General features: G+C 52.7%; 1 protein-coding gene across 1 annotated transcript in view; it reads right to left on the bottom strand.

Annotated features, from left to right (window-relative positions):
• ttn.1 (titin, tandem duplicate 1) overlaps nucleotides 1-27177 on the bottom strand; it is a 115348-nt gene that overhangs the window by 71232 nt on the left and 16939 nt on the right. The window contains exons 32-95 of the mRNA XM_085920775.1: nucleotides 26798-27032; nucleotides 26328-26612; nucleotides 26129-26242; nucleotides 25700-25888; nucleotides 23971-24648; nucleotides 22966-23481; nucleotides 22787-22837; nucleotides 22636-22722; nucleotides 22282-22569; nucleotides 21981-22094; nucleotides 21587-21863; nucleotides 21245-21422; nucleotides 20865-20945; nucleotides 20226-20493; nucleotides 19869-19931; nucleotides 19713-19772; nucleotides 19141-19203; nucleotides 18990-19028; nucleotides 18825-18899; nucleotides 18689-18724; nucleotides 17569-18567; nucleotides 16907-16957; nucleotides 16343-16747; nucleotides 15701-15979; nucleotides 15086-15355; nucleotides 14857-14996; nucleotides 14644-14770; nucleotides 14057-14323; nucleotides 13697-13963; nucleotides 13230-13493; nucleotides 13016-13155; nucleotides 12802-12928; nucleotides 12004-12270; nucleotides 11273-11539; nucleotides 10873-11139; nucleotides 10526-10665; nucleotides 10104-10230; nucleotides 9858-10000; nucleotides 9018-9141; nucleotides 8674-8940; nucleotides 8258-8355; nucleotides 8015-8183; nucleotides 7604-7873; nucleotides 7237-7503; nucleotides 6879-7157; nucleotides 6385-6793; nucleotides 6183-6307; nucleotides 5835-6101; nucleotides 5470-5739; nucleotides 5091-5390; nucleotides 4711-5013; nucleotides 4445-4632; nucleotides 4256-4370; nucleotides 3894-4181; nucleotides 3622-3773; nucleotides 3346-3493; nucleotides 3011-3188; nucleotides 2784-2905; nucleotides 2392-2679; nucleotides 1904-2200; nucleotides 1614-1800; nucleotides 1415-1530; nucleotides 1044-1343; nucleotides 53-352 (exon numbers count right to left, since the gene is read on the bottom strand). Coding sequence (XP_085776901.1) covers nucleotides 53-352; nucleotides 1044-1343; nucleotides 1415-1530; nucleotides 1614-1800; nucleotides 1904-2200; nucleotides 2392-2679; nucleotides 2784-2905; nucleotides 3011-3188; nucleotides 3346-3493; nucleotides 3622-3773; nucleotides 3894-4181; nucleotides 4256-4370; nucleotides 4445-4632; nucleotides 4711-5013; nucleotides 5091-5390; nucleotides 5470-5739; nucleotides 5835-6101; nucleotides 6183-6307; nucleotides 6385-6793; nucleotides 6879-7157; nucleotides 7237-7503; nucleotides 7604-7873; nucleotides 8015-8183; nucleotides 8258-8355; nucleotides 8674-8940; nucleotides 9018-9141; nucleotides 9858-10000; nucleotides 10104-10230; nucleotides 10526-10665; nucleotides 10873-11139; nucleotides 11273-11539; nucleotides 12004-12270; nucleotides 12802-12928; nucleotides 13016-13155; nucleotides 13230-13493; nucleotides 13697-13963; nucleotides 14057-14323; nucleotides 14644-14770; nucleotides 14857-14996; nucleotides 15086-15355; nucleotides 15701-15979; nucleotides 16343-16747; nucleotides 16907-16957; nucleotides 17569-18567; nucleotides 18689-18724; nucleotides 18825-18899; nucleotides 18990-19028; nucleotides 19141-19203; nucleotides 19713-19772; nucleotides 19869-19931; nucleotides 20226-20493; nucleotides 20865-20945; nucleotides 21245-21422; nucleotides 21587-21863; nucleotides 21981-22094; nucleotides 22282-22569; nucleotides 22636-22722; nucleotides 22787-22837; nucleotides 22966-23481; nucleotides 23971-24648; nucleotides 25700-25888; nucleotides 26129-26242; nucleotides 26328-26612; nucleotides 26798-27032 — 14071 coding nt within the window. The remainder of the gene's footprint in view (nucleotides 1-52; nucleotides 353-1043; nucleotides 1344-1414; nucleotides 1531-1613; nucleotides 1801-1903; nucleotides 2201-2391; nucleotides 2680-2783; nucleotides 2906-3010; nucleotides 3189-3345; nucleotides 3494-3621; nucleotides 3774-3893; nucleotides 4182-4255; nucleotides 4371-4444; nucleotides 4633-4710; nucleotides 5014-5090; nucleotides 5391-5469; nucleotides 5740-5834; nucleotides 6102-6182; nucleotides 6308-6384; nucleotides 6794-6878; nucleotides 7158-7236; nucleotides 7504-7603; nucleotides 7874-8014; nucleotides 8184-8257; nucleotides 8356-8673; nucleotides 8941-9017; nucleotides 9142-9857; nucleotides 10001-10103; nucleotides 10231-10525; nucleotides 10666-10872; nucleotides 11140-11272; nucleotides 11540-12003; nucleotides 12271-12801; nucleotides 12929-13015; nucleotides 13156-13229; nucleotides 13494-13696; nucleotides 13964-14056; nucleotides 14324-14643; nucleotides 14771-14856; nucleotides 14997-15085; nucleotides 15356-15700; nucleotides 15980-16342; nucleotides 16748-16906; nucleotides 16958-17568; nucleotides 18568-18688; nucleotides 18725-18824; nucleotides 18900-18989; nucleotides 19029-19140; nucleotides 19204-19712; nucleotides 19773-19868; nucleotides 19932-20225; nucleotides 20494-20864; nucleotides 20946-21244; nucleotides 21423-21586; nucleotides 21864-21980; nucleotides 22095-22281; nucleotides 22570-22635; nucleotides 22723-22786; nucleotides 22838-22965; nucleotides 23482-23970; nucleotides 24649-25699; nucleotides 25889-26128; nucleotides 26243-26327; nucleotides 26613-26797; nucleotides 27033-27177) is intronic.

Genomic DNA, 27177 nt, shown 5'->3' with positions numbered 1-27177 from the left:
AATATCGAACAAATTGGGCCCAACATTGGGTCAGAGCTCACTCAGAACGTACTGAAAGTATCTTTGGCAAGCACGGCGTCCTCCAGCTCGCAGAATTCGCCCAGGCCTACCGCGTTTTCAGCGGCCACGCGAAACACGTACAGCGAGCCTTCATTAAGCGGTGTCACTGTGTATTTGAGCTCCTTGACGGTGGTGTCCACAGTCTGCCAAGCCTTCCGTCGCACGTCTCTCTTCTCCACCACATAGTTGGTGATGGGCGAGCCTCCATCACTGCTGGGCGCCTGCCATTTGAGATCAGCGTTGACCTTGGTGATGTTGGCTACATCCAGCCACTGAGGCGCAGATGGGGGGTCTGTCACATGGGAACAAGAAAGTGGACTTTTTAAACGACCATACTTCATGAAATAAACAGAGTAAGACTGGGTCAAGTATCCAAGACTGCCAAAAGTTGAACTGGCATCTTGAAAAAAAAAGACGTTCCTTGGAGGACAACAGTGTCCTGTGAATTCTGGACAGAGAACTGCTGATTCGAAAGAAATGTGAAAGAAGTCAAAATGATCAAAGGCAGTCAGAGGCACTCTCAAAATAGAGATTCATTGCGACGTCCAGACATGGCTCCCAAAAGACTGGAAAAGTGGGCACGAATCAGGTATTTTGTCGGAAGGAGAGAGAATGACCAGTTGGTACGCAAAACGCTCATTTACCAGCCAGACGTGGCGACAGTATAAACATCAATCATTGGACCACTCTCACCGCAAACAGGAATTGGAGGACGAGACACCTTCCGTGTACAACTGGACGAGCCTTTTTGATTCAAGGCAGGCAAAATGTCTGCAACTCTCAAAAACAGTCGTGTTGCCCCCATTCAACTTTTGTGGCCGAGAGCCAGAAGGGAGTTTTCCGTTTCAATGACCTTGTTCCGTCTTCAGGAGTAAACGAGCTACTATCCGCGCAGCTGGAAATCCCGGCGGCATGTTCAGAAGATAAAGGTTTGAATGTGACTGTTACTTTGAAGCGTGTCGCCTACTCTGTCTGCCACTTACAGAGTCTCTCCTTGCAGACCACAGAGTCAGAGGGCTCGCTGGGTTCGCTCTCGCCGGCTTTGTTGACAGCCTTGACCCGGAAGGCGTACTCTTGCTTCTCCATCAAGCCCTGCAGCTGGTGTTCAGTCTGTCCAATGTCCTCTGCAATGCGGATCCACTCATCACTTCCTCTTTTCTGAAACTCAATGATGTAGCCATCAATCTTAGCTCCGCCGTCGTGCTCGGGCCTAGTCCACGCCAGCAGAGCAGATGTCTTGCCAACGTCACGGATCACGGGCTTTCCAGGAGCCCATGGAGGATCTGAGGAAGACAGAGGTGATTTGCAAATCATTTCAATCTCTGTTTGCACAGCTTCTTGCACAATAGCATACCAATGGGGTCTTTGATAAGGACTGGATCTGTTTCTGTACTTGGTTTTCCAGTTCCAGACAGATTTTCAGCCAAGACCCTGAACCTGTACTTCTTCTTTGTAAGCAGTCCTTTCACCCTGTTGTCAAATATTCCACATTGTTCAAAGGGGCATCACAAGTTTCTGTGTCAGCAAGCAACTGAAATGAGATGTTAGGTAACCTGAAGTTGGTGTCCTTGATCGGCAGCTTGTTGCATCTGATCCATTTATCAGTCTCAGGATCAAACCTCTCGACCCAATAACCAGTAATAGGACTGCCGCCATCCTCATCTGGCTCAATCCAGTTGAGAGTCACGGCATCCTTGGCAATGTCAGAGGGAGTGACTCTCGATGGAGGGCCTGGAGGATCTAAAAGGAACGTGCTATTGAATTTAGTGAAGGAATATTTCCAAGAGAACGAATGAATGAATGAATTTAGTCAAGGAATACTTCAAAGAAACTTCATTCTCACCAAATGAATACTTTGCAATAATGGGCGTGTGCTCGGCAGGTTCTCCAACACCGTACTGGTTTTCAGCACGGATCCGGAAGACGTACTCCATCAGAGCGGTGAGCTTGCAGGCCTTGAAAGTGGTGTATTTAACTGTGGCCGACAGCTTGGTCCACTCCTCTTGGTTAGCCTTGCGACTCTCCACGATGTAGTTGGTAACGGGTGAGCCGCCGTCATCCCTCGGAGGGTTCCAGGCCAAGAGACAAGACTCGTTGGTGATTTCAGTGATGTCAAAGGCAGCAGGTGGCCCAGGTTTGTCTGAACAGGACAGGCAAGACAAATTGTTTGACTAATTCACACGAATTTCTGAATTGAGATGACTTCTGTGTAGATTTTGACTGCGTCCAATCATTCTTTCTGAAGCGCATGATTCTGAATGTCCATGCTAACAGCTACGGCTGATGCACTTGTACGGACGGGTAAGTGGCTAACTCTTGAGCGACACGCACCGAGAATGTTGACATCGACAGTAGCGGTCGCACGTCCACAGGTATTGACGGCTTCAATTATGTAGATGGCACTGTCGCTTCTGGTTGTGGTGGCAATAGACAACTTGGAGTGCCTCGGCTGGGTGTCGATGACAACGCGGTCGTCGGCCCGCAGGACCAGGTCGGCCTTGGTCCACTTGACGCGCGGATCTGGCTTTCCTTTGATGTCGGCAGGGAGTTCAATTTTGCTGCCGGCTCTGGCAGTGACGCCGGCCAACAGCTTCACATCCAGCTGAATCTCTGGAGGTTCTGTTGGGTATTTAAAGAAAGTCAACAACGGCAATATTCAAGCCAATATCGCGTCTGCGCAGACTTTTAGACATTAAAGTCGGGCTCCACCACTCAAGCCAAACCTTTAGCATCAACCGCCTGGATCTCGTCAGTAGCCTTGCAGGGTCGACTAGCTCCTAATTTGTTGAGAGCTCGGACTCGGTATGTATACCACTGCCCTTCGATCAGACCGGTGACCTGAAACCTAGTAGTGCAAAGATCAGGTGAGACGTGGCGACTCGGAACACACACACACAGACAGACATGCACGCACATCAGAAATAAGCCCTGAAAGGACGTCTAGACCTACTTCAGCTCTTGAACAGGATCAGAGCAGGGCTCCCACTTGTCGGTTCCACGTTGACACTTATCCACCACATAGCCTTTGATGTGGGAGCCACCGTCATACTTTGGAGGCTCCCAGGACAGAAAGATGGCCTTGCTGCTCTTGTCCCGCCACTTCAGATTCTCGGGAGGATCGGGTACAGCTGAAACGAGGTTGTAGAAACTCATCAGAATGCTCTTGTTTTCTAGTTTGGCTTTTAGCGGCATATTCTCCTGTTTTTCAATTTCTTAGCAGCCAGCCCACCTTTAGCTACATGAGGGAATACCCCCCCTTAATGTGTTAAGTGCATCATCACTCACTGGCAGGAGAAGAGACGTTGACGGGCTCGTCGATATAGGACGGCTCTCCCGCTCCGCATTTATTGCAGGCAGCGACACTGAACAGGTACTCCTTCCCTTCAATGACATCCGTCACTGTGTGCTCAAGGTCCAGGATTCCGGTGGCCACCTGGCATAGAGTACCAAAGTCAAGGGAAAGAAGACGGCCGGTGGACTCTAGTCCATCATAATTGCATACACACATTGTGTCATTTGGCAAATGTACTAGCAGTAAAACCAATGAACCATTTTGGCTACCTTTGCCCAGGTCTTACGAGACACTTCTCTCTTCTCAATCTGGTAGTGGGTGACAGGACTTCCTCCGTCGTGCTCAGGAGCCTCCCACATCAAGTGGACATGGTGTCTGGTCACCTCGGCCACCTTGAAGTCTTTCGGAGCACTAGGGCATGCTGGGGAATTCAAGTAGCATTAAAAGTCAACCTTGCAAAGAAAAACAACCGGAATACTGTGCACGTAGGCCATCAGCCATGACACACACGCACGCGCCCAAAAATAAACGGATCCATTACCGATAACATTGACATCAATCTCTCCAGAGACAGAGGACATGTCATTTTCGAGCTGTACAGTGTAGGTCCCTTTGTCCGGACGGACACTTGGTGTAACTTTGAGCTCTGCGTACGAGGCCTTCGTGACCACAGAAGCACGCTTCTCTGCTGACGTCAGCTCCTTCTCTTCAAACGTCCATTTGGCAGTGGGAGTTGGGTACCCAGTGATGGGAACTCTGATGGCAAGAGGCTGAGGGACAATGACTTCCAAGCCATTCCTGAAGGCACTCAGATCCATGGTTGGACCCACTGCCAGGAACAAAAGGAATTTTACTGAGCACCCCAAATTGGCAGGCTCATCTTTTTGGCTCTCACGTTCGTACCGTGAGGATCGTCGGCAAGAAGCGGGCCGAGTTGCTCCGCTGGATCGGAGATACCGGCAGCATTCTCAGCACAAACTCGATAAAGGTACTTGGAACCGTGTTTTAATCCAGATACCTAAACAAAGAGGATCACTTTGCCGAGATTCTCAATGAAACGAGACAAACGAGGTGACAGGAGGAGTTTCGTACCCGGTAGAAGAGGTCTGCACAAAGTCGAGTATTGCAGCGTAGCCACTTGTCTGTGCCATCTTCGCACTTCTCGATGATGTAGCCGGTGATGATACTGCCGCCGTTGCTGGCAGGCATCTCCCAGGTGAGCGAGACAGCGTCTTTGGTTTGGTCGTTGAAGTTCAGGTTGAGGGGCGGGCTTGGTCTCTCTGCAAGACATTCAGGTCGCAGGCAAATGAGACGTACGTCACGAGCGATGATGGCCGCCGGTGTCAAACGTTACCCACCGATGGGATCCATGATCTTGACGGGTTTGGTGGCGGCGCTGGGTTTGCCCAGGCCGGCCTTGTTCTCGGCTCGCACTCTGAAGATATACTCCTTGTTCTCGACCACGTCGTTGAGACTGGCCGAGCGCTCGCCAGCCCCGCAGAACATGCACGCCTCCCACTTTACTGACGTCCTGTCACGGAGCTCGATCACATAGCCGGTGATCTCTGAGCCGCCGTCAAACAGTGGAAGCTCCCAGATGACGGTGGCACCAAATCTGTTCACCGCACTGACATCTACATTCTCTGGTGCATCGGGAACATCTGACGGGAGACAAACTGTTTGCTAAGGTTTTCCTCTTGATACGATGGATCACATGCCTGCCTGCCCGCTCGCTCACCAAATTTATTCTTGGCCTGAACGGCGGCGTCAGTGACAACGTGGGGTCCGCTGCCAACACGATTTCTGGCGCAGACTCTGAACAGGTACCAGGAATCCTTTTGGAGGCCACTCACACAGTACTCAGGTGCATCAGCGCGGTCTGTCGCCACCGTCCAGGCCTTGCGCTTGACATCGCGCCTCTCAACCGTATAGGACGTGATTTTGCTGCCGCCGTCACTCTCGGGCTCCTCCCAGGCCAAACTGACTTCACCGTCGACAGTGTCGGTGACCCTCAGGTTCTTGACGGGTCCGGGTACGTCTGCCGAGTAGCGCGGGATGTTAAAAAAAAAATCCAGCACGGTAAACCCAAATGAATCAAGTAATCCACTGAATCTCACCAATCACATCCAGGTTAACGAAGGCCTCGTCCTCTCCGTGCTTATTCCGGATGACCACCTTGTACTTGCCCTGGTCTTCTTTAGTGGGACCTTTAAGGCGATACACTGTCTTGTCAACTGAGGTGTCAATGTTCTGGGTCAGTAGACTGGCGCCGTTGAAGAACCACTCTACATCTGCCCGAGGGTAGGCATCGTAGGGTACCATAATGACAAAGGGCTTGCCGACATCCGTTATCAGGTTCTGGTTTGTGGTTTTAATCTTTGGAGGAGCTGCAAAAGAAGACAACCGAGTTTCATTTGGTTCCGGCATTGATGATTGCAGAGTCAGTCAGTCGTGCGGTGCGGTGCGATGCGGTGGGACTCACCCGCCAGCTCCAACTTAGCTCGAGCATCTTTGTCTTTGACAACAATCCTGTACTCGCCCTGATCTCGAGGTCGGAGCTCACACACCTGCAGTCTGTGAACTTTACCCTCGCTGATCATCTGGTACTTGTCTCCTTGGATGATGATCATGTTGTTTCTCATCCACTTCACCTCCACTCTGTCCTTGTTGAGCTCCGCCTCAAACACCACATCTGAACCAGGAGGCTCCAATGTGTCCTGAGGCGGTCTGATGATCTCCACTGGGGTTTCTGTCAGGGGAAAAACGTCATACGAGAAGATGAAAAATAAATACAAAATCAACTTTTTGGAAAGAATGAAACAAAACATACCTTCAACAAATAGTCTGGCTCTGGTTCTCTTCTCTTCCACGCCACAGGCGTATTCACATTCGTCTTCTGGTCTGCACGTCTTGACGACGAGCCTGCACGTCTTACCTTCCCTCTCTGTGACATATCTGAAGGGATACGCAGGCTTCCATAAACACGCTTGAAAAAACACCTTTGATGTCACCAGTCATTTGAGGGCGGGTACCTCAGCCCTTCTCGAATCTCTCGGCCATTCCTGTACCACTTGACGGTGGCCTTCTCTTTGGATAACTTGCAGGTGAACTCTGCATCCTCAAACTCAGTGACCGTCTGGTCCTTGAGTTGTGCAGTGAAGTCCGTCGGGGCCTCGCTGATGATCAATTCGGCCGCGCACTTGTCTTCGCCGACTTCAGCGCTATATTCGCCCTCGTCCTCCATGACGCAGTCCTTGATGGTGAGCGTGTGGTGGAGACCTTCACTTCTGTAGATGATGCGTTTGCCGAGCTCCACCTCCTGGCCAGCCTTTAGCCATCTCACCGTCGCCTTGGGTCGGTTCACCTTGCACACAAAACTGATGGTCTTCTTTTCCTGGGTTTCAATGTCCTCTATAGGCACCAGGAACTTGGGCTTCTCCTCTGTGAATAAATTTTTGGGGTTAGCTTTTTTATTGCATTTCACTATTAGCCATTGTTTTGTGTTTGCGTGGATTTAATCTTTTACCAGTAACTCTAGCGCGGGCTGAGCACTTGGCGTGCTCTCCTCTGTGATTGGTCAGGCCGACAGTGTATTCGTCCTCGTCTATCTTGCGAGCGTCCCGAATCCTCAGGGAGAAGACGTTGTCTCTCTGAGCCACCATGTACTTGCTGCTCTCAAATATGGTCTCCTGGTTCTTTTGCCACTTGGCCTTTGCACCTTCAGTGTTGCTCTCGCAGTTGAAGACAATCTCAGTTCCCTCTTTGACTTCTGTGTCTCTGATGGGTGTGATGATCCTCAGTTTTTCTGCAATCGAGGACAGACTGTACGTCACGGCCGTGGTCAGAGGGTCAGGGAGAACGAGGGGAGAGCAAATGAGTCTCACCGATCACCAAGAGATCAGCAGAGGCTTGAACACTGCCAATGAGGACCGTGTAACCTCCCTCATCCTTCAGCTCACAGTTTTTCACAACGAGAGCTCGTCTTTTTCCTTGGCTGACAATCTGGTATTTGTCCCCACTTATGACCTCCTTCTTCCCTCTCAACCATTTCACATCATAGGTTTCTTTGGAAACTGAGCAGACAAACTCAGCCTTCTCTCCTTCCACAACTTCTTGGTTCTGCGGTCTGGCGATAAAATCGGCAGCAAGTTCTGGGGGTTGGGGAGTGGGGGGGGGGTTGCAAAAGGACATGCTTACTGCTGTTCTTTCATTCGTCCAAGATCTGGTCCTGGAGCAGGATGTGTGTCGTACCATTCAGTTTCAGGACAGCGGCTGTCTTGACATCGGGACTCAGTCTGCAGTTGTATTCACCGGCATCCTCCATCCTCAAGTCCTGGATGATCAGGATCCGTTTACGACCATCCGCGATCTGCTCGTAGCGGCCGCCCTCCGGAAGTTCTCGGTCTCCTTGGTACCAGGTCACCTGAGCCCCAGGCTTGGAGACCTCGCAGATCATCTTAACGCTGTCTGTCTCTGTGCCCTCGACGTTGGACAGGTTCTTGGTGAACCTGGCAGCCTCCTCTGTAAAAAATAAAAATAAAAAATCACTTGTGGGTGGGAAGCAATCATTTTTTCTTTTATGTTTTGTTCCTTTCTTGCCAGGCTGTAAAGTTCAAATGGCAACCACACTGAACTAAAGCCATGGAGGTGAAGGATCCTCACCAACGACAGTCAGCATGCCGGAGCTCTTTGATGTCCTTGCGTCACACTCGTATTCCGCTTCGTCATCCATGACAGACTTGTGAATGATCAGGATCCTATGAAGCCCCTTGGCCATAATCTCGTACTTCTTTCCTTTTTTGATCTCGCAGCCATCCTTGAACCAGCAAACCTAAGGGAGTGATCACAAACATTGCTCAGCAGAGAGCGTCGTCAGCCAGAATCAGGAAAGCAAATCCTTCAAACCTTAGCGGACTCTCGGGATACTTGGCATTCAAACTTGGCAGATTCTTTCTCTCGGACCTCAACATTTTGCAGAGGCTTGATGAACTCCACGTGAGGCGCTGAGGGCACAAAATGACCATGACGCGTCAGACCAAGATGGAAAGCAGTTCCTCCTCGTGGTGGTAATTGTATTGATGGATGACGTGTTGTTATTGGTTGCCATTGTGTTGATCCTTTCTATCGCTGAGTACTGTCACTGCGTCTCACAGCTTGTTAGTTTTGTCCTGCAGGACTTTTGCTTCTATTGGGCCATTTTGCCTGAAGCTCACACACAGAAACTACAGGAATGTCTCTAGAAATTGTCTTCCCTGCGCGGCACTCGCTTCTAGCTGGAATATTACATGTTAAAGCTCAAGAAATTCCAAAACAGTCCTTACGTATGACGTCGAGGAAGCAGGACGTCCTAAAGTGCTTGGCGTCACATGTGTACGTTTTAATGTCGTCCAGGTTGCAATCGTGGATCACCAGCGCCCTCTTTCGCCCATCGACGATCACGTTGTATTTCTTGGTCTTATGCATTTCCTGTCCCTCCTTGAACCATTCAACTTGCGCATTCTCTCTGGAGACCTCGCACTCCAGCGTGGCCGTGGCCTCCTCCTCCACTGTCTGGTCCTCCAGAGGCTTGGTGAACTCCACCGGAGGCTCTGAAGGCACACGCCAAACCTGAGTGCCGAGTACAAAAGTAGAGACCGGACGGAGGTCAGGAGAGAGCGTCGTTCACCTCTGACTATGAGCTGAGCCTGAGTCTGGAAGTCCTTGGCGGTCAATCTGACGGGGCCCGCCTCTGACAGCTTCACGTCTCGAACCATCAGCGCGTGAATCCGGCCATCTGCTTGAATCTTCACCTACAGGAACCAAACGATGGGAGTCGCGTGCATTTCCAATTTGGTCATCCCCTACGACTGGACGATGGCAGCTGCATTCTGATGTGACTTTGGAGGCTCCACTTAAAGTTGGGGAGTTTAAGCTTAAAGGTTGTCGAGTTTAAGAGTTTTAGTTTGAGCTTGAAGTTAGAGACTTGCGGAAGTGAAAGCTGGGCCATTTTGTTATTTGTTGTGGCCGTATCCATTCTGCCGTATGGATACTATATCAACTCAGCTCAACTTAGTAGGACAAAAACATTACAACTAGAGTACTGTAGAAACACCCATTTTGTTGTTGTACATGGATGGAGTTAAAAAAAAAAAACGTGGCGACAACAACGACGGGGGAAAAGACTAACTCCAATGCCCTAACCCGCCCGCGGTGCTTTCCTGTATTTAGTCTGTTTGCTCTGTTCTCTTCCACTAGCAGTAAAGAAGGAAAAGCTAATTTCCAGTTGAACATTTCGAGGGTGTTGCAATGAGGTTAAACAGTGTCACGAGCGAGACAAAAGCCCTCGCTCACTCGCTCACAAGACTTTTGTCGTCGGGGCGGCTGAAGCTCCATATCAGGGAGCCTGGAGGGCTAGTGAGATTAGCCAGTTATTTTTAACCTCAGCACAGAGCCCAGAGACAAAAAGGGGAAAGGTGTCTTTTGACGCGCAGTTGACAAAAGCTGGCAAATATATTGGGCGTCCTACCCGCTCGCCGTCCTCCATCTTGTTCCCTGCCAGGAACCACTCTACCACGATGCCCTCGTAGGACAACTCGCAGCGGAAGGTGGCCGTCTCTCCGGCCGTCACAGTGGCGTCCTTCAGTGGTCGCAGCAAGCTGATGGCTCGAGCTGGGGAAGGCGAGGGCGGACGGACGGATGGGCTTCAGTGTCCAATCTCTTCAGATAAGGCAGCGGCGGCCTTTGTGAGTGGCTCTCGCTTTTGCGTGCTCACCTTTCACTCGCAGCTGAGCATTTGTTTTGGCGTTGCCTGCTGAGAAGTCTACGCCTCCCGCCATGTCCATACGGACGTTGTAGAGGATAAGGAGATGCTTGGGGCCCTCTGCCTTGATATCCACATCCTGACGGCAGACAAACAGTCCATTTGTTTTGCTTCCATTGGGACCATACAACTAGCTCATCAACACATCTACTGCACGTATATGGACATTTCTACCACCGCATTTTAGTGACAGAAAATGCACAATGTGAAATGCCCCCTTTATTTAAATAAAGTTGGATTGTACCTCGTGACATAAGGCTAGGGTTCTTACAAAACGATTATTTTCAAGGCCTGTGGGGTGAATCAAAGCAAAAAGTGGCTTTTCAGCCCCTTCCGCCTCAATTTGCCAACGTGAACAAAAGCTGAAGGCTTACGGCCGACGGGTGCAAAGCTTCTCCTCTCAGCTTCCAGTGTCCCTCCACATCCTCGTCGGAAAGCTCCGTCTCAAACTTAGCCGTCTCCGTCTCGGTGACCTCCACGCTGTACAGGGGACGCACCACCTTGATGTCACGATCTGGAAGGCAAACACCAGACAGACGACAATGTCAACGTGACAGAAGGAAGCCCGTGGGGTAAAAGGCAAACCAGATGGGGGGAAAAAAGAAAGGCTAAAGGGGCAACAACTGCTATGCAATACAACAACAGACAGACAAACAGACAGACAGACAGACAGACAGGCAGACAGAATCTTGACGGGCCACTGCGCTCCATTTGGTCTTACCTTCAATTTGGAGATAGGCTTCCGTCCTGTCGGAGCCGCAGTCGCACGCGTATTCTCCCGTGTCGCTCTTCTCGGCCTTACGAAGCATCAGGATTCGTTTTTTGCCTTCGGCGGTGACGCTGACGTTCTTGGAGGGCTTGAGGTCCTTCCCGTCCTTCAACCATTTGACGTCGGCCGTCGCCTTGCTCAGTTGGCACACCAGCTTCACTTGGTCCTTCTCCACTGCTGTGTAGTTCTGCAGCTTGCTGGTGAAATACGGGTCGCCCTCTGAGGGGGAAGGACAAGGAAGGACGGCTTTTGGAGGTTTGTGGGGCAAATATTGACGTCCCAAACACGTTGCCTCAGTCAACTATTTGACGACTCTGCTAATCTCGGATAGGACACGGCGTGGGGTACTGACCGATGACGGTGAGCATGGCGTTGACGCTCTTGTCGGCGGCCTCCACCTTGATCATGGCCGTGTCGTCGAGGGCAACCTCCTTGAAGGCCAGCGTATGGACCGCACCGCGGTCCGTCATGTGGATGGCCTTTGCCGGGTGAAGTCGCACGTCGTTCTTGTACCAGACCACGGGGATGTTTTCGTGCGAGAGCTCCACGCTGAACTCGGCCGTTTCGCGCTCCTTCACTGTCACGTCCTTGATGGGCTTGAGGAACTCCAGGCGGATTCCTGTGGCGAGAGCGCAACAGTTGAAGAGGGCGCGTGCCGCGAGCCCATCGCTTCCATGGTTAGTACAGGAGAGCAAACACATTTGTGAAATGATTCCACTTGTTTTGGACAAACCATTATTGATCAGCTAAGGAGTGAAGTTTAGCTGACAGCTCTTGCACTTATTTGCTGCTTTTGTACGCCACACAAACATCTGTGGAGCGTCTGTGGACCACGGGCTACACCTTTACCATTTGCTCTCCGAGAAGGTCGGCAAACACAATTGTGCTCGCATTGTGGTTGCCGCCACGGCGTAACTCACACGGCGACCGACCACTCGCAAATGGTTACCGTGATCAAGAAAAGCTTCATTTTCGGTGGAGCAGTTGCCGCGACCGTCGAGGCCATCCTCATTTGGCAAGTTGGACCGAGCGGAGCGATGACAAGCCAAATGGTTCTGTCGTGTGGGACAGGCGAGGGCTCACCTTGGATGACCAGTTTGCCGCTGGTCCTCTTGTCTTCCGCCTCAAACACGTACTTGGCCTCGTCGTCGTAGGTGGCCGAGCGGATCAGCAGCGCGTACGAGTTGCCGTCTCGGATGATCTCGTACTTGTCGTCGCTCGCCAGCTCCTGCGAATCCTTCAGCCAATGGAAGGACTTGGGCGCTCGGGACACTTCCAGCTCGAATCGGGCGGCGTCCTTCTCGAACACGTGCACGTCGCTCAGCGGCATCAGGAAGTTGAGCGGAAGTTCTGACCAAGCGGACGGACAAAGAAAAAGGCATCACAGTCCGGGAATGGAGAGGGGCCCTAACCCCTGCCCTTTCAGTCTAACTGCCACCAAAGAGTCATCTGGGAGGCAAAAAGCCAACGAAGGAAGGCAACCTGTTGCAGGCTTGGAGGACTTTCGTCCTTTCCCAGACGTCCTTTCAAAATATCACTTTGCTTTCTTGGGGTCTTACGGTGAGCTTGCGATTAGATTTGTTTTTCATAACCCAATTTCATTTTAAAGGGGTTTTTGATCAATAAAGGACCCATTAAGATTAGCCTCTCCATTTCAAAAGTAGAGCAAAGGAAAGTGACAATGAAGTCGGTACATCCTCGTGTAGAGAGATGGCAAATGCGAACAAAAGAATTTCCGCAGCCAAAAATGAAGAAGGTGGACTGCTTCAGAAATACAGAAGACTCTCCAGTTCAATTTTGGAGGAAAGTTCTCCGAAAGCAAAGACGAGCCCAGTCGGTCGCATTGAACTTTGCAGATTTCAGAGAATGTGGTGGATTCACCTTTGACTTTCAGGTTGGCGGCGCACTTGGCATTTCCGGCGGCATAAGCCACCTCACCGCTCATGGGCACTTTGCAGTTGTACAGGATCAGCGTGTGCTTGCCTCCCTCTTCAATGATGTCCACATCCTGGTCGTTTCAAAATGGTGCCACTCAATAAATAAGCAAGCCAGACAACAAAGGAGCACACGTCCGGTGGGCAAAAGAGGTGCTCACAGAGGAAGCGCTCAGAACTTCTCCGTTCAGCAGCCACTGGCCGTGGACGTCGTCCTCAGAGATCTCCGCCTCAAATCGAGCCGTTTCGCCGTCAAAGAGCTCCACGCCGTAAATAGGTCGAAGCAGCTTGATGACGCGAGCTGGCGGGGAGACCAAAAGTGAAGACGCTGGGCCCAGGCAAAGTCCACCAAGGGGGGCGACAATTTGCTTTTACCTTCCACGGTGAGGTCGGCGACCGTTTTGTCGGTGCCGCAGTCGCAGGTATACTTTCCTTGACTGCTCCGCTCCACCTTCATCAAGACCAAAGACCTGCGAGTTGCCTCAGATTGAATGAGCACCGTCTTGGAAGCCATCATCTCCTTCTCTTGGTGATACCAAACCACGGGGACGTTTTTGTTGAGCTCACATTCCATAGAGACCTGCTCTTTCTCAGTGGCCGTGTAGTCTTGGAGTTTCACCACAAAGACGGCGTCACCCTCTAGAACAACACCGTTGATTCATCGATTAAAGGCGGCCAGCGTCATGAAAGCCTGCCCTCATCTCGGACTCTGGTTGCTCTGCCATCTCAGCAGAATGGGTCGTCAAGCGCCCAAAGACTGGGCTCCGTCCCGCCCCACGCGCCCCGCCCCAGCCAGCCAGCACCTCCTCTCCCCGTACAAGAGATGGGACAGGTGACATTACCTATGACTGTCAGCTTTGCTGACGTGCTTATTCCTTTGGCCTCGGCCTTAATCTGGCAGGTGTCATCCAGTGTCAACGTGTTCATTTCCAGAGCGTGTTTCTTTCCTTCCACGTGCACGATCACTGTTCTGCTCACATGGAGCTTGACTTCATTTCGGTACCAGACCACCGGTACGTCGTCGTGTGTCAACTCCAGCTCAAAGCGAGCCGTTTTGCCTTCTTTGACCGTCTGGTCCTCTAGCGGCTTGACAATCTTAAGCCTCAAGCCTGGAACAGAGCAGGAAGGAAGGAAGAGCCGCGCCCGCCCACCCGTTAAGGAGGTGGCCCGCTTCAAGCGCCCGGCGGCGAACCAAGACTTACCTTCCACCGAGAGCCAAGCCGTGGATTTGTGATCCAAAACTTGGATGGAGTACTCGGACTCGTCGTCAAACTCACAGCTGTTTATGATCAGCATGTGCTTGTTTCCGTCTTCGATGATCTCGTATTTGGGACCCGGGGCCACGATTTCCGTGCCCCGGAACCACATGGCCTTGGATACTTGCTTGGTGAGTGTGCATTCAAACTTTGCTTGTTTCTTTTCGGGAACTGAAACGTCCTTCAGAGGCTCCACAAAGCCCATTTCGATCTCTGCAAGGTTTCTCTGGGTTATTGACGTGCTATTTTCTCCATGCAAACGCTCAGCATCCAATCCAATGGAATCACGACAATGCTTTTCTTGTCATTGTACAACAGACAAGCAAATTGAGAGCGCACCGGAGGTGCAAGACATGTGCATCGATTGGTGGAGGACTAGACTCAAGAGAGGAGCACGCACGCATGCACGCACGTACGCACGCATGCATGCATATACGGCACGCATACACCCACGCATACACGCACGCATACACGCACGCATACACCCACGCATACACACACGCATACAGGCAAGGCTTGGATTGCGGCCATACCTTTGACAGTCAGCATGGCACTGGTGATGGCGTTTAAAGCCTGGTAGGACACTTCGCCCGCTTGATCCAACTGGACGTTCTTCAAACTCAGGAAGCGTTTGTTGCCATCGGCTTTAATGTCGCACGTCTAAAAAGGCATTTGGCCCATTTATTTTTCAATTTCAAACACCACGAGTAGCACGCAGGCAATGTCTGGCAGACGGGGCCACTCACCGGGGATCTGCCGAGCACTTGTCCCTTGAGCTTCCATTCGCCGACGACGTCATCCTCTGAGATTTCCGTGTCAAACTTGGCTTCTTCTTTTTCCACCACTTCCACGCTCGCCAGCGGTTTGAGGATTTGCGCCTCGCGCTCTGCCCACAAGCACATAAAAGAGCTTATTCAAGGTGAAGGTGTACTGTGCCACTGCCCCCCCACACACACACACACGTGGGCCACACACCTCCCAGAGTCAGTTTGGCCAAATATTTGCGGTCCTCCACGGCAAAGGTGTATTCCGACACGTCGTCGGGCTGACAGTTGTTGATGGTGAGCTGCATGCTGACGCCATCCTTGCTGATCTCCACCTTGTCGGAAGGCGTGAGCTCCGTGTCGCCTTTTAGCCACTTCCAGTTGGGGGTGTCCTTGAAGAGTTGACACCTGAAGGTGGCGCTGGATCTGGGTTTCACGTGCTGGTCCCTCAGGGGCTTCATCAACCAGTCTTTGATGACCTCTGAGCAGCACAAGGGACAAACGTGAGGCACGCACTGGAACCCAAGATGGACTCCAAACGCAGCATTGTGAAACTCGGGGCTCGTTTGCCGAGCATCTGTGTCGCGTTGCGGCAGGCGCAAAAGCAGAAGAAGGACGGAAGGAGGGAGTCACAGGCACGCTCTGACATCCCGTCTTCATCAAGATGGCTCAAGGAAGGAAGTAGGAGTAGAAAAGGAGTAGAAAGCCCTGGTCAGAGCTGCAGTGAGCAGACACACCGTTGCGAGGGACGGACGTGTCCGCTCTTCAACCTTTCCGAGGACGCGTTTGGAAGCTGAAAGGCATTAGCCGCAGGCGTCCTCCTCACCGGTGACTTTGACGTTGGTGCTGGTCTTGATGCCGTCCGGCGCGTCCACCTCACACGAGTAGACGCCGCTGTCTTCCTCGAGGGCGTTCTGGATGGTGACGGCGTGCTGCAAGCCGATGATGTTGATGGCCAACTTGCCAGCCTGTCTCTTCAGTTTGACGCCATCGCGCTTCCAGATGACGTCCCTCTCCTTGTTGAGCTCACAGGTCAGGTACATGGGCTGACCCTTGGTGCACGACGTCTCTGCTTCCAACTCTTTGACCCACTTCACGGGCAGCTCTGCACAAGGACAACATCTTGGAATGCACACAACTTGATGACAGATGACTTTTGCAAGTCCGCATGTTGACCTTTGCACCTTCAGCACCATGTTTTTGCAGGTTTGAGAGCAAAACCTGGGCCGTGGCCCGGAGACTGCTTTCTATGTGGCTCGGGAGCCACCGCCGTACACGACCGAGACTGTATTGACTTTAAGACGTCGTCAGTTGACGAGTGGCCAATTGAACGGCGGTCTAGACATTTGGAGTGCCAGTTAAAAAAAACTCACGGCTGGCCTGGGAACAATTGAAGACTGGAAATTGCTGCCAAGTACTTTTCTGTGCTTCTCCAAAGTCTAAAGAAGGAGAAGATCTGTGAGCTCACCTTCTACAACAAGTTTAGCGGTGCAGGTGATCTCCCTTCCGGCATTCTTGGCAACGCAGGTGTACTCTCCAGTGTCCGACAGCTGCACGTCTTTGACCACCATCTTGCGGTCTTTTCCATCCGAGGTGAACTTGTACTTGGGGCCCTCACGCAGGTTGCAGCCATCCTTAACCCAAGAGGTGACGGCGGTGGACGGCGACACCTGGCACTCAAACACGGCCGAAGAGCCGATGGACTCGGCCTCCTGTAGCACAATGTCCACCAGCTTCTTGATGAACTTGAGCGGCACCGCTTTGAGTTTGAATCCTCCAAAAGGCTCCTCCGGAGGAGAGGGGCCTTTTCCACTGCCGCCGGGCCGCAGGCCTCGACCCCGACCGCCGTCCCCGGGAGAGGGTGTTAGTTTCACTGCAAAAGCAGATTGAAAAATACGTGGGTGGGGTAAGATATGGGACGCAAGGCAACTAGTGGGGGCAAATATCAATTCATTCAAGCCAAAAAGTCAAGAGTTTCAATCAAAGAGTCTTATGGAAGAGAAACCGAAAAGGCACGCATCTCAGTTCTCACCGCCAAATCCTCGTCCTCGTCCTTTGGGAGGTTCCTCTGCTGGTTTGCCATCTGGACAAGTGATGGAAAAATGTTGTCACAAAAGCATGTTTTGCTCTTCCTCTAGTCAAATTGTTCTGCTCAAACACAACAATGACAACAATAATCTTTTCAAGAATGTCTTTCATGATGGGGAATAGAAATAGCACGAGGATGATAACGACAACATTTAGGAGCCGTGTGATGATGATGATGCATCAGGTGACCGAAGAGTATGTGATGAGGATTAGGACAAGACATCTCGGAAAGGGTTAGAATGGTGGCAAGGTTGCTGGGAAGGGAGGTGCTGCTGGGATGTAAGCAAGTAAGGTGGGTGGCAGTGGGAGGTTCAGGTAATGGGTGCCAGTCTGAGCTTCTGCTAGTGGGTGCCAGTAAGATGGGTGACAGTAGGGGGTTCTGCTAGTGGGTGCCGGTAAGATGGGTGACAGTAGGAGGTTCTGCTAGCAGGTGCCGGTAAGATGGGTGACAGTCGGAGGTTCTGCTAGCGGGTGCCGGTAAGATGAGTGACAGCAGGAAGTTCTGGTAGTGGGTGCCGGTAAGATGGGTGCCGGTTGGGGGTTCTGGTAGTTGGGTACGGGTTGGGGATGCTGACAGTATCTCCAATTTTCTGGAGGCTCGCTCACCTTTTTGATTGTCAGAAGGGCCTGGGGTTTCCCACGCCCCATCCATCCCTTGAACCCGCCAGTCATCAGAGGGGACCGGCTCCCGAGTCCAGGTCTCCTCATCGCCCGTGTCCTTGCTGTCCTCAGCCTCATTCTTAATCATTTCTTTCTCTTGCCGGGTGGGCTTCACCCGTGAGACCCCCTTCCCTTGGGAGGCCTCTGGAGGGCAAGGTTCCTTTAGAATTGCTGCAACTTCTGGTGAAGCAGTTTCTGACATCCTTTTCATTTTCTCAGCATTACCAGTGTCGGTTCCAGTGGTGACTTCCTTTGCTTTGGACTTCTCAGCCTCTTTTGGTTCTACCTTTTTCAGCCGCTTCTTGGGCTCCAACGCCCCTTGACCCTTTTCTGCATTGCATCCAGGCGATGGCGTACTCGTGAATTTGGCGCCAGTCTTGATGCGATCAGTTTGTCTGTGTGAAATGTTGTGATTGTCTTTCTCTCCTAGGGCAGGGTCGGGCGCCTCTGGAGCCAGTCCGTCCGGTAGCTCTGCGACTGTTAGCGTGGTTTTTGACACCTCTTGATCCCACATGAAGACTGCTTGACTCGTGGTGACGCTTAACTCTCTGTGCTCGCCATCAGCAGGTTTCGTTGCTTTGGCGTCATCTTCAGCTTTTGGAATGGGGCCGTCCATTGGCAAGCCAGAACGTTGGATATTTTGTCTTGTCGATTTAATGGATTGCATCGGCTTGTCTGGCACTTGAGTTACTCTATTGGAAGTGGTCGTTCCTTTCGGTTTCTCTGTCTTCATTTGATAAGCAACCGCAAGCTCGTCACGTACTTCGCAAAGCTGGACTTGACTCGTCTCTTCGGTCAGAGTGACGAAACCTTCGCGACCTTTGATTGTTGAATCTTGACCTCGTCTTTCACGCAGACCGGGAACGTGGGGGTCTTGGTCGAGATGCTTTGTGTGCATCTTGTGTGCTGCTGCTGCTCTTGTCTCAATTTTGGGTTCAAGCGGTGCTGTGTTTTGGGTAGCGAATCGTTTCACAAACACGTCACAAACAGATACACGCACTCAAGCAAAACAGCAAGTAGTGACATGAGTTTCTCATTCAAACAAAGAGAAGGCCAAAGAAAATACCTTTGGTTGGTCCAGGAGCCTTAAGCGGTTCCTTGTCTGCAAGAGTCAATATTAGTGAGTCATCTGGAAATGGTTCATTTGCAAAATGGGGACAACAAATGGCAGCTTGTCACTCGCTAGACAAGACAAACATTACCTGCGGGGGGAGGGATTCGCTTCAAGACAGGAGATCCTTTGGCCTCTGCTTTGGCTGCTGGAGAAGGTTTCTCCTCTGCCAGAGCGGGCAAAGAGCCAACTTAAGTCAAGTTGGAATTGGAAGAGAAAGCAAGACGGCAGACATGCTGGGGAGGGGAGATGCTACCTGGGGCGGGAAGGACTTGAGCGGGTGCCTCTGCTGCGGCTTCAGGGTAGAACACAGGAAAAGGTCACGGACAGGCAGACGCAAAGAGAAAAAGTGAGCACTCGTCGGCTCATCGAAACACAGAGAGACGCTCGGCAAGAGGTCCGAGTACCTGTGCGAGGAGTCCTACTGTCCTCTGTGGCTCTGGCAGGGGAAGATTTCCATCTTTGGTTCCCTGGAGGAGATAGCCCTTTGTCAAGTTTGCTGTGCGGTTGGTGTCTTGCACACGAGCACTTCCTGCTAAATGTCCAGAAGCTGGTTTCTGTGGCTTCTGCCACTTAGGGTAAGAACTAAAGGTTGTGCGCAATGCATACAACCCAAACCCAAAGCAAAAGACGGACTTGAACGAGAGTCCCCAGTCTGCCGCCCGTCAGTGTCGGTCAGTGTGAGCCTGAAACTAGCTTGAACGCAAGACGCTAACTCCTGGAGACAGGCGCAGAGTGAAAGACTGTACTTGGCTCGGCCTTTGGTTCAGGTTTTGGTTTTTGTTCAAAGTTGTGCTTCGGCTTGAGGTTCCCATTGAGCTTGCGGGGCTGCTTTTCTGAATCGTTTCAATTCTTCAAGGTTAAAAAGACAAGCCACTTTGGTGACTTGTCTCATTCGGGGAAGACGTCAGATGCAACTACTGTGCGATGAACAGCCGCGCTGAACGTAGCGAGAAAGACACAAAAGCCTAAGCATTACCTTCGGAGAGGAGCGGCTCCTCTTGTGGCGCTGTCATCTCTGGCTTCTGGCGCTCAGGGTCTTCAAAACATTGGGACTCGTTTGACTTTTCCGTAGCGAGAAATGGGTCGCAAGAAGACCAAAATGGCGTGAGCAAGGAAGAACCGGAGGAGATACCTTTGAGTGGAGCAGGAGCCTGAGCTTCAGATGCAGCGGGCGTCTCCTTCGGTGTCCTGTCAACTTTGGAGAAAGGGCACGTTAAAGCTACCGGCCGGGCCTGGACCGGCGGCGTCTTTTTGGAAAAATGTAATTCTAATCGACCGGCTTGTTCATCAACAGCGACAACTCAAACAAAGACTTGAGAGCCCATTCCTCTGTCAAAAATATTTGAAATAGGATCAGGACGAAGAAGTGCGCATGCATTTAGAAAAAGCTTTAGACCTGGAGCAGAGATCAGAGCAGAAGACCTGACGGTCATAGAAAAGACGTGGACGTGTGTCTGGAAAACGGGCGGTTCGTTTGCGCTGCTCTTACCGGAGACGCTGAGACTGGCGTCGGAGATGTGAGGACCGCAGACCACCCGGTAGTGGCCCTCGTCCTTGGCTCGGCACTGGCGGATCTCCAGGCTGTGGCGCTCACCGTCACTGCGGATGCTGTACTTTGTGCCGTCCTCCAATCTCTGGGTTCCTTTGTACCAGGTCAAGGTGATCTCCGGGTAGTTGATCCTGATCCGGCACTCAAAGGTAGCGTTGTCGTTTTCGCACGCGCTCTGGTCGCCGATGTCCTCCAGCACAGTGACGGGCTGCGGGTTGACAACCACATTCAAGCGTTGGATGGTGAAAATGCTCTTTGGGCTTTTGGCGTGCTACGTATTTGTCGACCCCGTTTGCAAAGCAACGAACCATGCGGATCAGATGCAAATGTGCCAAAGTTATGGTGACGCATTTTGTAGCCGCTCGCTGCGGTGGGTAACAAAAATACAGCCGAGTCGATCAGAAGCCCGACAATGAAAGAGGGAGCTTGCCCTTACCACGTCTTAGTCGACAAGGTGTGTGCTTTCTAGGCTAACGAGGGTCGTCGTTGGCGCAAGCAAGTCAGAATAGTAGAGAGGGCGGAAGTGAGAAATCAATGGCGATGGATTAGGGTTAGTGTTCTCTCATGCCGCACTTTTACCTCCGTGTCCATGCGTCCCTCCAGCTGCTGAATGAAGCGGACCATATCTTCGTCATAGACCTGCTCGTCAGGTTGTGTCTCCTGCAAGAGAGCCCGACGGTCACGTGACATAGACAAAGCATACTGGGGTCTTCCTATTGCGCTGAGCTTTTTTTTGCAGTGGCATGTTTGGATGGCATTCTGGTGTAGCTTTTGTTTTACGAACGGATGAGCTTCCTGACTTTTTCTCCAGGCTTGGCACTGAGTTGGACTGGACAGTTCCTGCATGGAGCTCAATGACTAGATGACCTTGCCTCCCCTGACCTGCCTTTGTAGCAACACTCAGTGGACGGACGGACGGGACAGTACGGTCACAAGCTGACGGGCGGCAAGTTCCTCACCACAGCTTCCATCTCCTTTTCCTGCTTCAGCAGCTCCACCGCTTGAAGGATAGCTCGATAGTTGTGAATGTGGTGCTCTCTCAGGATCTTCTCGTAGTCTTTGGGCTCATGGCCTCGCAGCAACTCAACCAAGTTGACCTCATCTGCTTTTTGGGGGCTCTTCTGCTTTGAGGGGGTCCTAGCTCAACCAAGAGCAAAAACATGCAGCTGATATAAACTCCATCTTCACGACGGCACATACGGTACCCTTGTCCCCACTCGTGTGCCAAAGGAATTGGTTTATTTGGACGAGTCCCAACAAAAGGAAAATAATTATTTCTCGAGTCCTAACCGACGGCTTACTTCTTCAAGCGGATCCTGATGTCCTCTGCCGCTTTCTCCGTTTTGGTCACCTCCATCTCGGCACTGCACTCGATCTCGCCGTGCTTGTTTGAGGCCACGCAGCGGTACTGGCCCGAGTCAGACCTAGTCACCTCCCGGATCTCCAGTTTGGCCTCCTGGCCCTTGTGCTGGATGGAGACGCGGCCGCCGGTGGTCAGCTGCCTCCATTTGCCCTTCATCCACTTGACGCTGGGAATAGGCTCACCTCCGATCTTTGCGATAAAGGTGGCCGTGCCCTCTGCGAGAAAACAACATCACATCACATTCTATGAGATGAGATGAGATAAAATGGGATGCCAGCAGAGACTCATCACAATTGTGTGTCAATGGCTGATCAACTTTTGGAGTGACTCACTCTCTGTGACAGAAACACTCTTGGGTTGTTCAATGAAGAAAAGATTGTCCAGACGCTTGACGGGGGCGGCGGCAGCGGCGGCAGGGGTAGAGACGTCAGGGATTGCCTTGCGTTCTTGGGGAAAGAGAAAGTAAGTGAGCTGAGGACCAAAAGTACTCTGTCTGGTTGAGAAGTAGGCACTCAGTGTTGCTCCGTCCATCCATCCATCCATCCAACCATCCATCCATCCATCCATCCATCCATCCATCCATCCATCCATCCATCCATCCATCCATCCATCCATCCATCCATCCATCCATACCTATGACGGTGACTTTGGCCTTGCAGAAGTCCGTCCCGGCAGAGTTGCTCGCCTTGCACAGATAGTCTCCCCCTGCGCTTTTGCTCACTTGGCTGATATTCAGACAAGGCGTTCCGCTCACAAAGGTGATCTTTGTGCTGGAACTGGACCTCAGCTCTCTCCGGTCCTTCATCCAGATGATGGTGAGTGGAGCGGTGCCAGTCACATGACATTTAAGGCTCAAATTTTCACCCTCACTCAGCACCAGCGGCTGCAGTGGGCTGTCAAATTTCGGAGGCTCTGTCTTTTCTGAAAGAGCCAGCGGCACAAACTGACGCAAAGTGGACTTCAGAAGAATGGAAAGACAGACTGTACCTGAGCCGGTGAGAGAAACCTGGCAGGAAGCCTCCCCTGCTTCCCGGTCGGAGCCCCAGCGGGTGTACCCGTGGGCTGCGCTCAGATCTGCAAGACATGAAATCAGCACCAAATGATTCTGTGTCCGTGTTACATGACAAAAGCGTCTTACCTGAGACTTGCTCCTGAACCTGGCTCACAGCCACGCTCTCGTGCATCGTGACTGCAAGGGCACAAAGGCAACAAATGAATAGCACTGTGGCGACAAGTAAGCAAGTGATGGCTCTTGGCAGAGAAGTGTTGGCCGTGTAGGTGCACAATAGTGTGGAAGAAAAGCATGCAGATGCCAACCTGTGGTCATCAAGCCGGACTCGACATCCTCGGCCGAGCTTTCGAAAGATAAAGAGCCCGCTTGTCCGCCTTGGACCTTCTTAACGGGCGAACGGCACACGGGGCCGTCACCTTTGCTCGAGTACCACACAGAATCCCCGATACTCAAGCCCCCGTAAAGCCAAACGGCAAAGGGGGCGGGGATCCCCTTGGTGGCGCAACACAGCGGGTGGTTGCGCTTGCGCACCAGCAGACCTCGGGGGATCTGGAGGAGGAAGTCAGGGCGCCGGTTGCACGGGCGGGTGTCGGGAAAGCTGCTCAGCGAGTACAGCTGTGAGTGCGGAGGCAGGGATCCTGGCTTGTCTGCAGTCTTCTCCGGGTCCAAGCTCACGGGGGAAGCTTTTGTGTTCTCCCCGCCGGCCCATGAGGCCGCGTGCACAGAATCTGTCGCAACGGCGCACTCGCCTTTGACATTTGCCTCTTTAGCTGGATAAGAATCATAGGTAAGGAGAGTCATTAGGCTGCTGCCACTTGTTAGTCACACTTTAGACACTTGTTATCAACACACAGAGGGCACACTTTGGGCCGGTCCATGTCGCAAGCACGCTTACCACGATCGATCAATCGAGAGAGAGAGAGAGACAGACAGACAGACAGACAGACAGACAGACAGACAGACAGACAAAAAAAGAGAGAGAGAGAGAGAGAGAGAGAGAGAGAGAGAGAGAGAGAGAGAGAGAGAGAGAGAGAGAGAGAGAGAGAGAGAGAGGCTAGACAGATAGATACTTTCTTGATTTATTGTCACCACGTCCCACATGATTCTGGGTGGCAAGAAGGAAAGTGTTCCCCAACGGCGGTGGGGGCTCGAGGGAATGGAACAAACAACGGACAGAAGATGGCTGCATCTCTTAGGGTCAGCTCAATTTACTTGCCTGTTGCCACCCAGAAGCCCTCCTCCCACCCATTGCTGAAAATCATACTGCACACATCTGCCAACTTGCATTTGTTACAGACACACAAACAAACACGCCTGCCACCATCTTGATGAGTTAGTGACACAGAGGGGTTCCAAACGGCAACAGCGAAGGCCTCTATGTACGTTTGGTGGGTCAGTAGGCTGGGCGGGTGAGGTTAGCAAGGCGGGCCCGGCCCAGCCCGGCCCGGCCCGGAGACTTAAGAGAAGCAGCGAGGAAGCGGGTGGATCACTGGCACGTACAAGGAAGGCAGCGTGAGAAAAGAAGAAAGAGTTCACACCTTCTACAGTGAGGCGAGCAGACGAGCTGCTGTGGCCGTGAGAGTTGGTGGCCGTGCAGCGGTATACGCCCTGGTCGGCCAGACTCACGCTCTGGATGACCAGGGACAAGAGTCCTCCCTTCTGAGAGCTCTTTGCCCGCTCCCTGAGCAGGTTCTGGCCATTGTGGTCCCAAACCACCCCGATGAACGGCTGCCCGTCAAAGGAGCAGCAGAACTCGGCCATCTCGCCGCTCTTGACGCGGATGTCCCGCAGCTCCATCAGCGCCCGGGGCTTCAGAGGCGCCGAGATGGGAAGGTTGCGCTCCGAGCTCTCCGTTTCCACCACCTCTACCGTCCGCCAAGACACGCTGGAGCTCTCAGAGTAGGATTTGGTAAACTCGCTGAGGCTCCGAGTCTCCAGCCTTTGACTCAGCTTAGCCTTGACCAAAGTGCTATCAAAGGCATTTTCATCTGGGCGGTAAGAAAGAGGACAGACAGGGGTTGTTAGGTCAACACACTGTCACCGACGTCCGGATCGGCGAGCGGAGGAGGAGACGGGACGACGCTTTTGTCAATCGTGCCCACACAGCTTCCGCTGACCATGCTGCATGCGTCTGAAATTAGAGGCTAGCTGGCCCGGACCAGCAAAGAAAAGAGTTGGGACCGGTCGGAGTCGACGCCCGTGGCCGCCAACCTGCGGACTGAACGACGACGCACGGCTTCATCTGTCGGTCCGCCCACCTCGGAACAGTAGCGATATTCTAATTGATCACGAGCAGAGTGACAAATTGCGTTTGTGAAATGTTTGCGGCTGAATTGGGGACTCGAGTGCATGGAAGCCAGTCATAAGGAGGAAAGAAAAAAGGCCTGCAAAACAAGGTCGCTAAGAGAGAAAGTCCAAAATCAGAAGGGACAGAGTAGCTAAAGCGAGAAAAACCGCTCGGCTGGGTCAACAAGACGACGCGACGGGCCGACAAGGAACCAAAGAAAGCAGTGAACCGAGTGCAAACAAAGTGACCGGAGTACGAGAAACACCCGCCCTGGACACCACAAGGACTCGCAAAAAGAAGCCTGGAGAACGGCCTTTTCCAGCCAGCCAGCCCCATGTCAGAGCGTTCCCTGTGGTCCATGTGCCAGGATGCACCTGGCTGGCCTGCTACTCACCAGGACAAATTGGCTGTACATCTACATATCTTTAGCAGCTCAGTGTGCGTCAATCCTGTGTGCACGGCAGTAGAACAACCAAGGCGTATCACTGCCTCGGGAGTCAGGCCAGTCCGTGTAGCGGTGCAAATCTGCTCACTACTAGAGACGAGTACGAGGCGGTGGCCCTCGGGTTGCTCTTCGCGGATGGCCGATTCAAACAGACAGCGAGTCGCTTTCAGTCATCCTTCGCTTCAACCATTTGAGTCTCACTGCTGAGAGCGAAGGAGAACGCGGATGCACCTGGAGCCGATGCACTCAAAGAGCAGCGGCCTGCACGCGCGTGAAAGGCCGACAGCTTTCGGCGCCCACAACTCACCATCAACATAGAGACTAGCTTCGCACATGACCGTGCCGCCCGAGTTGCTGGCGACGCATGAGAACTCTCCCTGGTGCTCCGGCGCCACGCTGAAAATCCTCAACTGGCAGACGTCTCCCAATCGAGACATCCTAAAGACCTCCGATGGTTTGAGCTCTCTGTCGTTCCGCCACCAGCTGATTTGCAAATCTGCAACAGGAGCAGTGAGGTCAACAAGCCAGCCGGAATGGGTACAAAGCGTGAACGCAGCGCGGTCTGGTACGGCCCATGGGAGCGAGTGGGGGGAAAACAGCACAGCGCAGGCTGGGCTGGGCAGCGCGGCACGGCAGGCCAGTCAGCTGATATTCAAGTCGTCATCGTTGTGGGCTTTTATTTTCTTTCTTGAGCGAGACTACTACAAGTGATCAACTTAGAGTTGCACCTTCCTACCTTCCCCAGACACGCGACACTCCAGTTGGGCTGCGTGTCCCGCAGTCGCCAGGGTGTCACTCATGGGAGAAAGGAGAACCGGGCAAGGCACCTGTGGCGCGCTTTCTTCAGGAACTGCAAGACAGACAAAAGCAACCACTTCATCGACCGGCGACAACGGACCGGACCGGACGCGGCTCCTGGCTCGGCGGCGACAAACCTTCCACATCCAGTGATGCCGAGCTGGCGGCCTCTCCAAAGTCATTTTTGAGCTCGCAGCTGTAGACGCCAGAATCCTCCGGGAGAACCTCCGTCAGCAGCAGCGTGTGCTCGTCTTGGTCGTGCAGGAACTTGCAGGTAGCGCTGGCGCTAATAGCCTGGGAGCCTCTGTACCAGGTCACCCGTGGTGGTGGGAGGCCGCTCGCCCGCACCGAGAAGCGAACCGATTTGCCTGACGTGGCCATCTGGGCTTGCATGGGCTGGAGCACCTGAGGGGCTTCGGGTACTGGGGACGGACGGACGGACAGAGGAGGGGAGCGCCGTTAGGCTGGCTCCACACTTCAAGACAATGGACTGCTTTGAAGGACTCTCTTTTTTTTCCTTCTGAAACGCGGCTTTTGGCCTGGCTCCCCCCATCCCCAGCCCAAGGGGAAGTCGGTCTCGATCAACTTCAAGAGGCGGCACCCTTACGTCGCACGTGGAGGCTGACGGGGCGGCTGAAGTTCTTCCCGGCAACAAAGGCGTACTGGCCGGCGTCGCTCCTGTAGGTCTCGGTCAGACTGAGGCGGTGGAGCTTTCCGACGGCGACGTAGCTGAAGCGCCGGTCGCCCGGCAGCTGGATCTCCGTCTCGTTTCGCAGCCAGCGACCCTCCACCTCGTCCTCGCTCACTTCAAACTCCAGCACGGCTCTTTGTCCCTCCACAACCTAAAATGGAGAAAAGGATGAGCGGTAGACGGGCGGGCTGGGCTCGAAACGTGGTCGGTTGCCCCTTTTCCGCTAAGCTCGGAGTGGCAAATAGAAAACTTGAAGCGGGCCTGCCTCATCACTTAGTGGAATCCAATTCATGGAC

The sequence above is a fragment of the Syngnathus leptorhynchus genome, chromosome 9, assembly GCF_054491065.1.
Source record: "Syngnathus leptorhynchus isolate UIUO chromosome 9, UIUO_Slep, whole genome shotgun sequence".
Classification (NCBI taxonomy): Eukaryota; Metazoa; Chordata; class Actinopteri; order Syngnathiformes; family Syngnathidae; genus Syngnathus; species Syngnathus leptorhynchus.
Note: the sequence above shows the minus strand (reverse complement) of the source record. Positions and strands in the feature narration are given on the sequence as shown.